Source organism: Halichoeres trimaculatus, unplaced genomic scaffold (assembly GCF_033239565.1).
Source record: "Halichoeres trimaculatus isolate MK-OKI-2021-1 unplaced genomic scaffold, fHalTri1.1 fHalTri1_scaffold_20, whole genome shotgun sequence".
Lineage (NCBI taxonomy): Eukaryota > Metazoa > Chordata > Actinopteri > Labriformes > Labridae > Halichoeres > Halichoeres trimaculatus.
This window is the reverse complement of record NW_027437198.1, coordinates 18494394-18512122: the sequence shown is the minus strand read 5'-3', so window position 1 is coordinate 18512122 and position 17729 is coordinate 18494394. Positions and strand designations below refer to the sequence as shown.

At 38.2% G+C, this 17729-nt stretch overlaps 2 protein-coding genes across 2 annotated transcripts; one reads left to right on the top strand and one right to left on the bottom strand.

The window, feature by feature from the left end:
* The first annotated feature begins 37 nt into the window (after positions 1–37).
* On the top strand, positions 38–3595 carry tnfsf14 (TNF superfamily member 14). The gene is made up of 4 exons (XM_074697145.1): positions 38–297; positions 1598–1634; positions 1722–1781; positions 1897–3595. Exons 1-4 carry the CDS (start codon positions 100–102, stop codon positions 2346–2348), a joined length of 747 nt encoding a protein of 248 aa, XP_074553246.1. The 5' UTR covers positions 38–99; the 3' UTR covers positions 2349–3595.
* Positions 3596–9138: 5543 nt separating this feature from the next.
* On the bottom strand, positions 9139–11793 carry tnfsf18 (TNF superfamily member 18). Its single transcript, XM_074697221.1, has 4 exons — positions 11433–11793; positions 10836–10901; positions 10326–10374; positions 9139–10083 (listed from the first exon to the last, which is right to left on the bottom strand). The coding sequence occupies exons 1-4, from the start codon at positions 11538–11540 to the stop codon at positions 9707–9709; spliced, it is 600 nt and encodes a 199-aa protein (XP_074553322.1). The 5' UTR covers positions 11541–11793; the 3' UTR covers positions 9139–9706.
* Positions 11794–17729: the final 5936 nt, after the last annotated feature.

Below are 17729 nucleotides of genomic sequence, written 5' to 3'. Positions count from 1 at the left end.
CTCTGTTGTCTCAAAGGCCCCTCTGAAGCAACACCTTCTGACAACTTCGGCTACTTGTTTAAGTTATTTTCTTCTTGTAAGAGAAAGAGATCTGGAGATATGGATGAACGTGGATATCCGTCAGTGTATGTGGTGGACACCCATGCACCCCGGCCTCCTCCAGTGCCACCCAGGCTGAGCCAGAAGCGGCAGAGTTGTGGGGCAGTTCAGATCCTGTTGTTCCTGCTGGTGACCCTGGCGCTGTGTGGTATGCTGATTGAAGCCTTCTTGATCTACCGCCTCCATAAAACTGAATCTGTGAGTATCTGAATCTGTACACCTGAACAACACACCTTGTCAATTTGTCAACTAAAATTTAGTGTATTTTTTTCATAATAGTCTTTAATCACTGTACTCAAAAAGAAAAAAATCCTTAATGCATGTAATGTGTCTCTTTGACTTTAGTCATAGATATTAATTTTACTCTCAAATTATAGAAAAGAACTTTATTTGTCATTGCAACAAGTACAACAAAATTGCAAACTAATCAAACTTGCTTTAAAAAATTGAGACATTCCTTTTTTTCATTTTTTTCATAAATGTAAATATTTGCATCAAATTAAACATATTTAACATATTTTCAGTGAAATATAAGAACATTTTTATTTGGAAATTCTACAATAAAATAAAAGAACATGGAATACATCGCTTGGGAGAAAATCGCAAATCATTTTATGTGTTAATATATATATATATATATATACATATATATATATATATATATATATATATATATATATATATATATATATATATATATATATATATATAACGTTTTTTGTCAGAATTTGAAAAAAAAAACACTTTGAGGGTTAGTTAAAAATATAATACATTCTAAGAAACAGACAGACCATTTTTCATTGCTGACATGGTAAAATAATCTTAAGGACATCAAAAATAAAAAAAAAACCACATGATAACAGAAAATATCATGTTTTTCTCTTGAAACTGCTGACAGGTTAATTATTTCACTTTTCAGAGGAAGAAGGTGCACAGATTTGGGGAAGTACGAGACTTTTGTTTTATTACAAGGAAATCCATTGATGTCTCAGAGGGGAAGGGGGAAGAGAAAGGTTTGGGGGCAGTTGGCCAGAGGAGCAGAGGGCCACAGGGGCAGGGGGGCAGGGGTTGCGGATTGATTCTACATGATGGCGGATGGTCATGGCAATGTGACTCAGTTTCCTGTTCTCGTCTCACGCTTTAGGGCCAGCAGTCCCAGCTTTCTCGGTATAAAATATCAAACAGGCTACACACTTTGAGTTCCCCGCTGTGAAGGGACGGTGAAGAAAAGGAAGTGGTCGATATTTTGTTGCAAAGGTGTGAAATGCCATCACAAGTCTTGTCCTACTTAGCGCTGCAAGCTAACCGCCAATTCAACCTCAAAAACAATGCAGACCTTCAGAGCACTTTAAAAAGATCAGATCAAGATGAGCACTTCGGACTAAATAATTTATTGTCTTTTTTAAGATTTCAACACCTTTGTTAAATATCTGTGTGCACTGATTGTTGTTAGTGATGATTTGTTTTACTCTCCTCACTAAACCATTTTTGTTTGCAGGAAGACGCCTCAGGATCGCACGCCAAGCAGAGTGGAGGTGGGTTTTTACACTTCTTGCTGCATCATTGAATGTTTCCCCAGTTTTTCTTTATCAGAGTTATCATGTCTGCTCTTCCTCACACAGATCCTTCCTCAAAGGGGTCCCGTGAGGTTCTTCCTTCCAAACCTGTTGCACACCTCACAGGTGAGATCCTGATTTCTTCACCTTTCATTTCAACAGTGTTCAATTACTGGTACAAGACATCTGTCATTCTGTTTCAACATAACCCAGCTTCACTATGCACCTGCTTGTTCCCCAGGTGGACCAGACGCAGGTCACAGGAACCAGGTCATGGGATGGAGTGTGAATGCAAACCCCATCATGTACAATATTGAGTACAGTGAAAGAGACAGAAGCCTCATTATTCAGACGGAGGGGTTTTACAATATCTACTCCAAGGTTTCCTTCTTAGACATCAATCCATTTTTCCACGCTATTCATGTGAGAACCAAACGTTACAAAGGAAAAAGTATCCCCCTCCTTGTCTCTAGGACAAACACACCGATCTCCTGTAGAAAAGAGATCGGAGATCAGAAATCCAGCTCAGGGGAGGCCAGTGGACGTGAGGATTTAGATCAGAGATCCAACAGTTACCTGAGTGGAGTGTTCCACTTCTACAAAGATGACGCCATTTTTGTGAAAGTGAGTAATACTTCCCAGATTGTGAGATTTAGATCCTATGAGAACGTCTTTGGAGCTTATATGCTCTGAATATCAAAGACATATTTCTGAACGATCCAGAGAATACATGCGAGATGAACAAAAGTCTCAGGAAGTAGTGGAGGTCTCTTTGTACTAAAAGAGGTCAGTTACAGGAAGGAGAGGCAGGTGTGAAACATATCTGCACCTCAGAGATTCAGAGAACCAAGACCATACCTGCGGCTTTATTTAGACGGGTAAAACTTTTTACAGTTAAAAGTTTTACTTTTTATTTTACACTCTTGGTACTGATTCACTTCTTCACTGTCTTGATGGTGTGACCTTTATTTTACACCACACTTTTATCGCAGGGACTTTTTATTTTTTCAATTTTTAAAAAAAAAAGCTTTGTCGTCTAATACACTTTTAAATGACTCATTTAAATGTTACACAGATACATGTTGGTTCTTCCTGTTCTTCATTTTAAGAGAATCTGTAGCTTGGGATGTGCTCTGCTCAGGGATGAATGACCCATTAGACCTCGTCTTGGCTTAAGATGGGACTGGATTCTATCCTGACCTGATGTTTGGTCTTTGTAAATAGTATAATGTAGAGGAAGCCTCTTGAGAAAATATATATTGAATCGACTCTAGACACATAAAGATGAATTAATTTAAAGGTCCCATATTATGCAAAAATCACTTTATTAAGTCTTTTAGTGAAATTTGTGGGTCTTTGACTTTCCTCCCAGCCCACAAAATGTGATATTTAATGACAAAACCTGTACTCAGTAGTGCTTGTGAATGTAAAATCCTGACCTAAAACGAGCTGTTTGGAATTTGGTGATTTGCTGACGTCAGTGATTCCCTTTATGACCAATCAGGAGCAAGTCTGACCTGATAGGTCCACCGGAACAGTTACCCCCGCACCCCCTCTCCGCTGCTGGAGAAAAAACCCTACAGCAGCAGAGTATCTTAAATGCTGTGTGCTGTGGAGCAGATGTAAGAGCTTTTCCTCAGTGCCAACCCTGACTCTGTGTTAGCTTCAGGATGCTAACTTTAGCTGTGGTTAGCCTGTTGTTTTAGCCTGTAATGTGACAGTAAACGGGCTTCGCTGTTGTCTAAACATTGTGCACTCGGAGTTTGTGGCACCGCTCTCAGTGACGTGGAAGATCGGGGTGGTATCAGCGGTGGCTCATTTACATATGAAGGTCACACCCACTAAATCAGACCGTTCTGAACAGAGGGGCTATGAGAGCCTGGACACAATGCTGCTGTGCTTGATTTATTGGCTTTTTGGACCAAAACATGTTACTACCATTTCATGAAGACATTAATGATCCATATTAAACTGCAGAAAAGGAGCATAATATGGGACCTTTAAAATGTAAATGTTAGAATTTAAACCAAAGATTAAACAAAAATCTTTTTATTTCTGCTGAAACATGTAACCCATGTGCTTATTTATTCCTTATTTGGTAAAATGAATAATAAAGATGCTCTATTTATGTATAATAATATGTATAAAATTCAATAAAGGTATAATGATTTAAAATTTGTGTTGCTGGTTCTTTCTAACTGTCCTCTTAGGTTGTCTCATATCTGAAGCTGCACTTCCTGCTGAGTCAGGCGAAAACTCGCTACAGCATCTGCAGAGTGGTCTCCGCACACACTTTCCCCCCACGCAGTGCAACCACACAATGTACACTGTACTCATACTTGTTTTTTTAGTATGACACCACATTACTGAAATAAATACCTCTGCTTCATGTTTAAGCATCACGCTCATCTAACCTCAACATGAACGCAGATTCTGCATGTGACTTTATCAGTAATGCTACTCCCCAGGGTTTGTTTAGAGGAACAACAGAACAATACGCACATTTCACACAAGGTGATGTCAATCCCTCGCTATGGTTACAAGCTTGCGGAGATGCATGTGCAAGCAACAAGTTTTTTCATTCCTCATTCAGTCACTGTGACGCTTTCTCTTCATCTGTTCGAAGAAGCTGTTCACAAAAAGAGAGAAAAGAAAAAGAAAGAAAACCACAGACTTGTATATTTGTAAACTGAAAAGGAAGTGGTGGTGGGGGCTGCTGGCGGAGGGGAGCGGAGTGTAGGGGGTGTCAGCAGCAGGTTGAATGACTCATTTTCCAACCCCAGACCTGGAGACCAGTGGCTGCTGTGAAAGTGCTGTCACAGGAATGAGTGTGTGCAAGTGGGTTTGTAGGAAACCTGAACCTCAAATTTCTTTTCCTCAGGCATGTGCTAATAGCATTCAGATCTATAAACCAAACTGAGATGTGACTAAATATGATCCAGACAGTGGTAGTGTATGACCACTATCTTGATGACCTACTTCTCTATCTCATATGCCTCTATGGTTGGTAAACAAAAACAACTAGTGTAAAAGTGACAAACAAATGAGCAAACCACAGTTTCAGCCTTCACCACTGTCTCTCCTATCTTTTTTTTTTAAATGCGTATGAGTCATTCTCTTTCCAGCGCTGGCTGACCTGTAAACCGTGACAGACTGTAGTAACAAATGAAGACAAGCTCTAATAGCCACAGTCAGAGTTCCTGTCTTTGGTTTTGATTTCACTAAGACAGTGGATATGTGTGGGTGAGTACTTGTCAGCTGAACTCAGATCAAACATGTTTCTCCCATTTACGCATGTGAAAATCAAAATGTTCCACTGATGAGAGAAACCATTTTTGTTCTGTCCTGTATTTCTTTACACTAGGAGTCATTTTACTCCCAAGAAGTGAAGTGTCAGGCCTGTAGTGATGTTTTCTGTAAAGCAAAACTAAAAGGTGTAGGTGGCTCTCAGTCCACAGCTAAATGCTGTCATCTTGTGTTAGTCTGCAGCAGGTGGAGTGCTCAGATGCTGTTTTTTTTAGTCATCAGCAGTGTGAGCAGTGAATTCATTGAGAGTAACACATAAACAAGGTTATGTAGACCCTAAGGTTGCACACAAATTGAAGCAGTTTTATTTCTTTAAGCTTTGTTCAGAAAGGACAGGAAAGTTGAAACAGGAAACAGGGTGAGAATGTGGTAAGATTTGCTGGAAAGAGGCCACAGGCTGAACCTGGTCCACCAGTGCTAGGGCTAACCAATAGGCTTTACCTGTGCCCCCAAGTGACCATTTGGCAAGTCTGGATCTATCTTGCTCTTAAGATAGCACAGAACTTCACCTTCCCTTCTCTCTTCTCAACTCTTCCCAGGTTAAAAGAAAAACTGAAGCATTAAAACAATCAATTAAAAATAATAAAAGAAAATATAAAATGTAAATAAATAAATAAATAAATCAAATGGATTCCAGAAATATAAGATAGAAAAAAATGGAATTGTGATTATCTATAACAAAAAGACAAATAAAGAGTTTTAGGCCTGGATTTGAAAACGTTTACACTTCAGGTCGACTTCAGTTCTGTTGGTAGCTTGTCCCATTTGTGTGCAGCATAACAGCTAAATACTGCTTCACCATGTTTGAACTCTGGGATCAACTATCTGACCTGAGTCTGTAGAAATCTGTAGATCTGAACTTCGTTGACAGCTCAGCGCTAATTAGTAATCAGCTCTTGCAGAGCAAGGACAGCACCCCCTTTCTATCTGACTACTTGTGGTATAGACTGTATAATATATAGAACTGTAGCTGGGGTGTGCTTAAGAAATTATACTAACACCCTCCAGTTGCAAACCCAAGTCCCTGAGGACTGAGCTACTGCTACTCCAGACACCATATCAACACAGTACTGTGGTGTTTTTCATGCTGCAAAAACATTTCATTCACAGCTCAGGAACCCATTATCAACCTTTGAGGCTATGCGGTGGTTCTTTTTGTAGCCTTTTACAGAATAGTTTGGTGCTGGATTCTACCTGTTCACCTTCTCCGTGTATCTTTCTTTGGCTTTGCTCCAACTCACCTCCATGCAGGACTACTGGCTGAGTCGTTGACTTTTATATCTTTGCTTCCAGTACTTCTATCGTCTGGAGAAGTCTGTGATTAGGCATCCTGGTTCAAGACTATAGCACAGGCTTGAGGTGTTGGTAGGCCACCTTGAGGTAGTATCAAGAAAGTCCAATGCCGCGGCCACACCAAACGCAAACTCGCAAATTTAAACACACGTCACGCCTGTGACAGAGTAGAGAGCCCGTTCATTTAAAGACCGAAAGCCTCTGAAAAACAATGAGCTGTGGTTTCAAAAGCATGACAGGAGAATGTGTGAAAATCTTGGAGATCACAATCAAGGCCTGCAGCCTCTCCCTGGTAATCCACTTCCACTGGCCCTGCCTGGCTGTTCCCTGCAACCTCATCGTCAACCCCCCGAACCCAGACATCCTGACCCATGTTCCTGGAGGTCTCTCTGGGGATAATGAAGGGGTCGAGAAAAGAGAGGAGCGCAGAGAACTTCCATCTTTTCCTTGGCTCTACCCCTGCCCCGCTCTTTCCTCCTCTCTATCAGGCTCAAAACTCCACTGAGGAAAACACAGTTGGACTCAGTGTGACCCATGTAGGCAAATCCAGCTGGGAACAAATATTTACAGAACTTACCTTCAAAACCTGTCTCCTCAGCAACTTTCACCCTAGCCTGCTCCTTTTTTTCTATCATCATCATCATCATTATTATCCTCAACATCATTATTATTATTTTTATTTTTATTATTATTATTATTATTATTATTATTATTATTATTATTATTATTATCATTATTATCATTATTATTATTTATTTATTTATTTATTTATTTATTTATTTATTTATTTATTCATTCATTTATTCAATGTGAACCCTTCAACCCTATCATTCATAAGTACTGTAACCCTACTACCTTTCTGTGTACAAAATGTATCAAACAAAACTGTTCAGAAAGAAAGAGAGAAAGAAAGAAAGAAAGGAAAGAGAAGAAAAGAAAAGAAAATGCTTATCTTATCTTAAAAAAAAGATAATCCTGCAGTATGAAAGACGATAATATAATCAAAGAAGTCCAAGCAAAAGTGAGAGTGAGCAGGAAATGGTCTTCACATTGAAGGCATTTTTTTTGTAAATTCCATCAAAAACTGTTGTCACAGGATTTCAGATAGAAAAAGTTTTTTTTTTTTTTTCCACTCACACTTGCTCTGGTATTTTTGTTGGATTTTCTTAGATCTAGTGAAACCCTGTAGTAAATTCCACTTCCTCTGCTGCCCAAGATAGCCTAGCTTCTGTTCCAGTCTTCCAACTGGTTTCCAAAAACAACTCCATGCAAAATAGGAAGAATCTAAAACAAGACCAAGTCAAGCCCCCCCCCTTATTTAAGTCTAAGTCTCATTTGAGCCCTCTTTATCAATATTAGCAGTATTTACTAGAAGACTGAACACTTCATCAGGTCCTTACAACAACAATCCCTTTCTTTAAGCAGTTTTCTTTGAACAGCACAGTCAAACATGTCTCAGAGACTCTCTGCCAGATGGAAACATGGTCAGGGGTGTCACAGAATCTCCCCCCTTAATGTGAAAAAAATCAACCGTGGCAAATTGGGCAGTGGAAAACAACAACAGGAATGAACCGACCCACGCGGGTTCCTCTAATAAATGAAACAGAGTGGGTAGAGGTAGGATGTTACCATGTATTAGAGTTTGACTTCTTGGATCTCTTTTCAGTGTAACCGAAAGTTGCGGTCTAAACAGCTAATAGAGGGAGCAGTAGATGCTTTAGCGCACTGAGGTTTGGAAGAGATTTCAGACAAAATTTAATTACTTGGAAAATGTGTGTCTTGGCTCTGATGACTAATACGAAGTTGACCTTTAGTGTGATAGATCTCTGTTGTTTGACATCAGCAGATGTGTTTTCTGATGTGTGTGAAAAGCTCTAATTTCTTCTTTTGTTCTGTCAGAGTCTGGTGGGACTGTTCCTTGACAGCGTATCGCAGGGAGGGTCCTGATGTTTATGTCAAATCGTGACTCACTGTTTTCATGGTATCACTGTTCTCGTGACCTCTCACTTTCACTTTTCTTAACCAGGGTCTTTGAGATGACTCTCTATTAAAGCACGGGTTCATCATTATGCTTTCGTTTTAAACACATTAAACAAATCAAAGGTCTAAAAAACAGCAGATTTTAATAATGACATGGTTCAGTTTTCTAACAGGCAGCAGTTGTGCTTAACACACATGATTGAAAGCTTCTGGGACTAATGCATTGTGTTTGTGAATGTGTAATATGACTAATGAATACTCATCAACTAATCCAGTTCCCCATTTTCTTACAAACATCATTGGCAGAACTAAATGTTCCTTTTCATCATCACTAAACATATGAAACCTTCAGCATAAACCACCAGCAGTTGTGATTTCATGTCACAGACGTGAAACTAGGAGAGGTTGCAAATTAAGACATTTCACTTTTCATTTAATGTTCTGAAAATGAAAAAAGGAAACCCACTAAATGTCAGTCTGGTGCTGCTCAAATCCAATCAACAAACATATTGATTTCTTTACAGGGATCATGGAAGGATTCCATGCCAAATTAATAAGAAAAGATAAATTTTTTTGCACGTCCTCAAAAAACACAAACCAACAATGTTTTGATTTTGTCACAACTTTGGCAGCAGATTTTTAGTCAATAAAGAAAATACATTCATTCTTCAATTCAAAAAAAAATTTAAGATAAAAATAAATCTATGAATCTGACATTCATTGTCACATAGTGACGTACATTCATATAATTATATAATATAGTCACCTTATAATAAATATATAGACATACTCAACAGTGCAGACCTTTTTTGGTTCAAACAATAAATAAATACAAAATTGTATACTAATATAAAATAATCTACATTACGACTTTTTAAAACATTCCAAGAAATAAATCAGCACCCGGCAGATGGTAGGTGTGCAATTCAATTATAGTCATTGAATATAACATTGATACCACTGATATATTTTCTGAATTTAAAGAAATTAAATTCAAAGAGTCAAGTAAAATCTGTTTGCTCTGAATACAGACTTTGCTGGCTGAGTGTACATGTGTTCTTTGACACAGTTGATTAAGAAGCTCTAAAACTGATTCAATTTTCTACAAGGGAAATTTCCCCAAACCTACATTCTGGATGTAAACCAGTCAACTCTACACCCCTTTTGAAACTTGGCTCTAAGAGGCCTGTGTGCTCAACAGCACAAGAAACAGAAATGCAGTGACTTCAATCACAGACGTACCGTGGTGTGATTTACAATTAATGAGATTTAAAGTGGTTGGGATTTAATAAAGCACAGTGGTTTTGTCTCACTCGACTTTTCAGGCTCTCTCTCTCTGACTCAGGCACCTGTCTGACCACATGAAGTTGGTGCAGTAATTTACTGATCTAATCATGTAAGGTCAAGACAGAGGTATGTTTGTTTACATGAGTACCACGAGTACAAGATACAAAATTCACAACTAAGACATCTTATTTAGACATGTAGATGATATCCAGGTGAGTCAGAGCTTCATTGTCAGTGATATCAGAAGTTGTCGAGTTGATGGTGACTTCCAGATCGCCCTCAGTCAGACTTACAACCTTGGCTAGAAGACCTGTGCTGCATGTTTCTTTTGTGATCCAGCCCTGCAGCAGGATATCTGGCTCTTTCTTATTTGGCACTCCTGTCAGATTCAAACATACTTCAATGTTTTCAGATGGAGGGGCTGTTTTGCATTTCTTTGGATCCAGATTCACCTGAAGATTTATGAAGTAGGATCCATCTTGCTGAACTTTCAGTTTTGTTTCATGTACTGATAACAGTTCTGTAGATGAAAGTTTTGGGTCCCATCTTATTTTCCTATTGCCTGTGGGTGACACAGTGGCTGTTGTTAGCTGCTGTAAAATACATTTTATGTATTCTGTATTGAATGACATCTGGGGGTGAGCTAATGAAATTATGCACCAGGACAGCGTGGTCATAAGAATTAAATGTTCCACTGATCTGAACTATGTATGTACTCTACACAGCTTTGAATAAGGGCCTGGGTCCCATGCCAACAGCCTCAGACACACATGCAGAGAAAGGAAACTTCAAAGTTGTCTTTACCTGGTGAACCCCTAAAGGTGAGCATTCTCCCCAACAGAGGTGTACCAGACTGTAGGAAGAGGAAAAAACACACTCATATCAAAAACTTTCAATATAGCTTGTGTTAAGACTTTTGATTTGATGTGCTTCTACATCCTCCTGTACATGTAAACAAACTACGTGGATGCTGTGTTTCTGTAAACATGCTGACATTTCTACAGACACCTCTAACTTTAGAAGGGAAGTAAAGTTCTATCTTTAGAAAAAAAAAATGAAGGAAGAACAGTTAAGTGTAGTTGCATTTCCCCGAATGTGGCAATGACGTCAATGTGCTTCCTCCTCCAAGATGTGAGGAAAGCGGTGAGACTGTGTTACAAACTTGTCAGACTTGCTTGGTCTGCAATATTCAAGTTGAGTGAATATTGAAGAACTGTTTACAAGAGCACAATATTTTGCACCCAGTATATTAACTCATTTAACAATATGTGAAACAATAGAGGAAGCAGAAACTGTTAGGCTGCTTTTTCTCACCACAGGTTTGTTGTTTGTCGTGGATAGCCTAGCATGCCCTGGATCTACAGCGCTGCAGTTCTGAGACTAGAGAGAAAAAAGGAAGCAGAGAGTATACTCTTAATATATTCTAAAAAATAATTTAACTTCTAATGTGTTAAAGTTGATCAAACTCTTGTTGTTATAAAAACATTCAGGTTCTCCAAATGGTTGCTCCAAACTCTTGACACTGTTCCCTAACACTTTGCCATAATGTTAGAAATATCACTGGTAAAATTTATCAAAAAAACAAAGACTCTTTTTTGGAAAATTTGAGCAAGTTTCACTTTAAGAGTCATAGAGGGGGATTACAGACCACAGGGGCGTCTTTCTCACCAGCTGTGCTACTGCTGAAACCACATGAAAGAACAGATGTCCTATGCAGGTGTTTTAACAGAGATGTGCTGATATTTATTGTCTACTCTGTTAAGTTATCTAAACATGAATCAATCATTAAAATAAATCTAGCTGAAGTTTAAATGTAGAGTTTGTATCAAGGTATCATTGGCTGCAGGACTCTCAAAATTCAATGCAAGAGTAAAATGCGAAAATCTGAAAATGAAAAATGTGAATTCTCACCTTGTTCTGTGTGAAGAAGAGGGTGATAAACACAACCTGGGTGATGGAGAGGATGGTGATCCACAGCAGGAGGACTTGGACAAGGGAGTGCTGTGCAGACTGTGGCATTGTTAACCTGAGAGGCAGAGCTCAAAGCCGCCCGAGCCAGGAAAGAGCTAGAAGACAGAACTGATGACTGTACACGTCCTGGGTTTTCTCTGCTGTGCACCAAAGCAGAATGTGCGTGTGTGTATGTGTCTGCTTCCTGAGCTCTCTGGGTGCATGTGATGAGAGGGTTTAGATATCTGACTGAGATCAAGCCTACTCTGAGTCTCTTGAGAAAAAAACGCATGCATAAATCCAGCTGGTGCTTTCCCTCGTTTGTGACTGAAGGCAAAGACGACAGGCGCAGTTTGTATCTGTATCTTGGGACTGGCCCTACTCTACTACTCAACATAAATCTCACAAAGAGGAACAAAACTATGTCAGGAAGGAAGGAGTGAAGAAATTTGGTATGCAGACATTCCAAAATGAATCATTCACCTCCCTATTTATAATCAGTCTTTTTTTATAGTATGTCCTTGTGACACTGAATTAAACCCTTTACAGTGGCTTTAAAGCTCTTGTGAGGAATTTATCCATTTGTGTAATGCCTCTCAGTGCTATGTAATCTTGTTCCAAACATGCATTAAAAGTATTTTGTGACAAAATTGTGCAATATTTTACCTACTGATTATATCTACAGCACATGAAGTTTTAAAAAAGGAATGTTTCTTCTATTTGCAAGCTCAGAAAAGCTCCGGCAACACTTGTAGTTTAGGAAACAACTTTATTAGACCAACGTGTTTCGGCTTGTGGCCTTCATCAGGGTGAGATTGGATAATGCTGGTGGGGTGTTGTTCTCCCATGGAGAGTGCGTCTCAGAAAAGCACAAAAGTTAAAGGTCAAAAAATTCTGGCACAACTTCACCAACTTCCAAGGTGCTTGGAGAGAAAGAATCTTGAAGAGGTCAGAAAAGCTCCAGCAACACTTGTAGTTTAGGAAACAACTTTATTAGACCAGGTAGGCTGACACCTACCCCTGACTCTGGTTACAGGTATCAAAAAAATACAGTAAAAAAAATATTTATCTTGTTGCTGGTGACATTGTTTACTTTGGCAGGCCATGAAAAGGCATTACTTTAAAGTTCAGTGTCAACCAGCTAAAACTCGGTACAGGACCTTTAAACTCTTCTCAAGGATAATAATTTAAATAATGTCTGCATGGGTTGGTTTGAACAGGTACTCAGGAACCACATTCATTTATTCAGCACCAAACTTTTAAAAGTTAAAGGTTGTTGAGTTGGGGTCTGTTTTGCAATACATAGTGGTAAAGATTGAAATGCTTCCTCACATCAGTGATTGTTCACCCTTTTGAACATGGTAGTGTAAATTACAGTTTTTGTTCTAAATCTGAGTCTGTTTGGCTAAATGCAGCTTTAAACTGGTGGGGGAAAATGTGGAAACAAACAAAATGTCACATTCATATAAAAGTAGAACTCACAAAATGTCACGATGTCTTGTTTACTATTTGCACTTCTTGAAAACTTCCACCTGAACACACACTCTAGTTGAGGTCAGTGAATGTGGTTTCACTTTCTTTCTACTTGTACCGCCTGGGGAAAGTTTGATGATAGCAAAACAGGATGGTCTTAGTTCAGGTATGTGTCATCACACTTCAGAAGAGACAGAATGATACTGTTTGATGCTTGCTGTGGCCACAATAACATAAATCTTGCCCAGACATGCCTATGGCTCTAATTCACAGTGTGAAAATATACACACAGCAGAACGGTGAGATCTCTCTCTGACTTGAAAAAAAGGCATAATACTTGGGTACATGCCTGCCAATGGGGGGCCAGAAATGGGTGTGTTGGTCCAGGATAAGGTGGCAGAATTGGGCCCTCATTAAATTATGGGAAGAGGAAGAGGCCCTCAATTGTGTGCTGACAGTCTTGCCTATGTCCGGGACGTTAAAATATAAATTTTATAACATCCCAGGCCTTGGCCTGACTGTCATCCTTCCTGCTTGGGTGTAATAATTGAATGATGCTTAAAAGTAATCAGATGGGAAAAACAGTAGTGAATTGGTTCACACTTCACACAGTAGTGAGAAAAACCCTTGTGTTTCCTTCCTGTGATGACAAACTTTAAATGAGGCAGAGAGGAAATGTACTGTGTCACCAGTTTTGTAGTGTTTCTATATTTTCAAGTGATGCATCATTTTCCACAATGACTTAACCCTGATTGAATCATAGTTTTATTCGAGACACACAGAGGGAACGCACACACACACACACACACATACACAATATATTACATAATAATTAATAGTTTGAGCAGCGTAGGATGTTTTGGAGGTGCATGGAACTTTATTTGTCTCACCCACCTACCGATACAGTTCTTTGGCTAGCACCTAAAGATCAGTGGTGAGTTTGACATTACGTTTGAAGGTGTTTAGAAGGACAACAGAGCAATTCAAAGTGAGTCATGGAAAACACAGACGTGTTATCTGTAATATTGCTGTAATAATAAAACCTCTGCTTTGAAGTGGCAGCATGCATGGATCTGTTTTTTCCCTTTAATTTTCCCTTTATTGTGGAAGGTTTTCAAGGATGGGGGTAGGCCCAACAAATTCTGACAACATTTTGCAGCCTATGGTAATGGGAGAAAAGTTACTTCAGGACTACTTTGTAAGTCATATGGAAGGATCAGCACAAATTCCATTCTGTTCCATAACCAGTTTGCAAAACTCCTAATACTAGCTTTGATAAGACTCTGGATTGAAACATGTTGTTTTTACTGTTATACGGTTACATGTTGAAGTGTAACATGATCGACATAAGGAAATCCTGATTTTGCAAATTTAAATATTTTCTCCTTCAAAAACTATTAACATATATTGAAGTATCCCTGCCATGAATTTAGACATGGATAAGTTGCCAAGAACCTGAGCACAGAAAGGTGGACACCAAACCGAAGTTCCAAGACGCTGGAGGCTTTATCAAGAGTCCAGGCAGAGGTTGGTAAACAAAAAAATAGTCCAAACAGGCAGACACAAGGCAGAGGCAAGGTAAAAAAAATTCAGGCAAGGTTCAAAAACACCACAAGACTATTTTTATGTTACATGGTTCCTGCACTGTTTGAACCTGCCTTTGCTTTTGGTGGCCTTCAATTTGTGCAGAAATTTCTTCAGATTTTATGACTCTAAATGATACATGATGATATGGATAGGGTCTTAATTATTTTTATAATATCCTCGGCCAGGGAGAAAGAGTTTTCTTCCTGACTGCTCTCCTTTGGGTCTGCTTGCTTGGTGTGGTGTAGCCTTGGCTGTTCATGTGTCATTCATAACCTTAGCCAGGACACTAGATCTGTCCCCTGCCTACTGATGCCTCATGTTCTCCATTCCCAAGTGTGCCTGGTGCAGTGAGCCTACAAATTTGACAAAAGCCCAAACTGAAGAAAGTGGAGGTCATGGGTTCACTGGGGGAATTAATAGCTTTTGTTTTCATCTTTTATTTTCTTTTTATTTAAATGCAGCAGCATAAAAACAACGCATTGTTTCTATTTGGCACAACAGAGGGAAAAATTGGAAACTATCATTTTGTTAAGATCATTTTAGATGTTTTAATCTGGAATCAAATGGAATACACTCTCCTTTTGATGATCCTGATCCAAGTGCTTATATGAGTCATGTGTATCCCAATTGGGGCATTTTTCCAGTACTAATCTGCTTAGAGCAGCCACTGAAACCAATCTACAGTGTATATTTGAATAAAACTTAGAAAAGACAACAGCCAGACATTTGCAGTTATGGGCTATGTTCAAGACCCCTAAAAAACATTGTTTAATTTGGGAAATACCATCGAGCTAGTTTGATGGTACTATAGCCTGATACAGCCTGAAGCTGAAGCTCCTGGTCTTAAAAAATAATAATAGCAATAATAAACCTCTGGCATGCCAGGGATTTGGACATAATGATCATTTTTAAGCTGTACAATGCCGATTTTTGACATGTATTGTAAAATGTCCTCAGTCTAAGATAGAATGACTTTATAAGACATTAAATGGTGTTGTTGTGCTTAAATCAACCAAAAGCACATTAGTTTGTCCAGATTTGGATTAAGGATGAAAATAAATTCACTTTGTTTGAATGAGTTAAGATATAACTGTATACATAGATACAGAGAGAGATACCTCGCCCTATCATGTTGAGTCATTTAACTGTCAACTTGGTATTTACAGCACTGTTGTGATCGTCAAACTGACCACAATGGCCAATATTCCACCTTGGTGGACAATAAAGACATATTCTACTCTATGGTAGCAGTCCACATTGTATGCTGTTAGATAAGTAGCATGTACAATGGTATGCCACTAGGGGGCCAGTAGTATGCCATTCAGTTCCTTTTTTATATAACACAGACAGCTTTACAGTACAGCACACAGCTTCAAACAAATTCAAGCCACTGAAACTGTTCTGCACAATCCTAATGACAACTTTTGCTGCTTAGAGTTCCCTCTGATCAATTAATGTTTGAGATTCTGAGGTCATAAAACTAATAAGACTGAATAGTGTTGGCAGCGATGGATGTTTCAGAGATTGCTCCCAACTTCAATCAGCTCAACCACCGACCAAGACAAGTCTTTAAAAACAGTGGTGAGTTTGACTTCTCATATTGTATACCCAGACTTAAAACTGATTCATTTTCCCTGAATAAAGTATTATCAATAATATTGTAACAATAGCAGTGCATTGGTGTGTGGCTTTTTGTTTTTTTTTTCTTTCTTGTGTCAGTGTCGAGCTGAGGGGAGCTCTACTTAATATATGCATAATTCACCATGATCCACTCCTACATGACTGCTATTTTCTGGCAACTAAATGATGATTTGCAGCCATCTAGTGGACACAGTTGAACTATTTATAAGATTCTGAGAGATTTTACATTTTGCATTAAGAGAACAGGAAAGAGTCAGTCTGTTATTTGCTTCAATGCTCATGTATAGAAGCAAAAGATGTCTGTAGTTGCAATAACTTTGAAATAGTTATCTCCAAACCAGAAGTGTGTAGCTATAAAAAGATAATGATCAAAAGGTACTTTGTTGCAAGTTAATAGGCTAACTTTTTTTTAACATAACACTGGATAAATGTGGGGTATTACATTGTGCTTGGTTTTTGTGGTTACAAGTCAGCTTAGCCATCCGCCTTGATGTCATCAACCAGAGCACAGTCTGTTAAGACACCATGCTGCCAAAGTAATCCATATAAGCTATATCCTAAAATTACAATAAGATTAAAAAAAAAATGCATGCTTTTGAGTAAAAATGGGTTAGAACGCTCATGAAAATAAATTTGTCTTTTCCCAGTGATACAAAATCAAAGTAAAAATTTGACCTCAGAATAATGGCACTAAAAAAAAAAATTCAGGCACATGGGTAATACACTTAAACAACGGTGGCTTATTACACTGTTTGATGCTTTTAAATCAGTAAAGGAAAGCCTCTGGAATAATAAATTCATATATATATATATATATATATATATATATATATATATATATATATATATATATATATATATATATATATATATATATATATATATATATATATATATATATATATATATATATATGTATGTATGTATGTATTAAAAATAACTTGTAATGATTCCATTCCCATGGTTTCTTTTTTTTTTTTTTACTTTTTGTATCATTCATTTCTGTACAAATGTAACTTTGAAAGAAAAGAAACGAATGTATAAGCCATCTTCTTGTTTATTTATTGATTTATTTTTGTTTAAAAAAAGAAAAAATTAAAAGGCTATCAATATTGTGTCAGACACAAAACCTCGCAGTGCTTCGTTTGGTACACCAGGTGGCAGGGTAACGTCATCACAATCAACCACAAACTGTGAACACAGCATTACTGAACAACAACCAAGAGGTCAACCACGTGACAAATCTGCTAATTGAGCGATCAACAAATGCATTAAGCTATATCAAGATACATTAAGATTCTGATTTTGTTTTCTTTCATTTATGTTTAATAAGTTGTGATGAAAGATAAAACCATGTGTGACCACACTGTGATATGTGCCAAGCCTGACCAATATTTCTGTCTTCATCCACGGGCGGTGTGAGCCTCCAGTCAAGTCAATATCGTGGAAAAATCAAATTCAGTCTCGCATGTGTTTATTAGGTTAATGATCGAGCTGCAGCCAACTTAAGCAATGATTAAAAAAATAAAATAAAATAAAATGAGGCTAAGTCCCTTT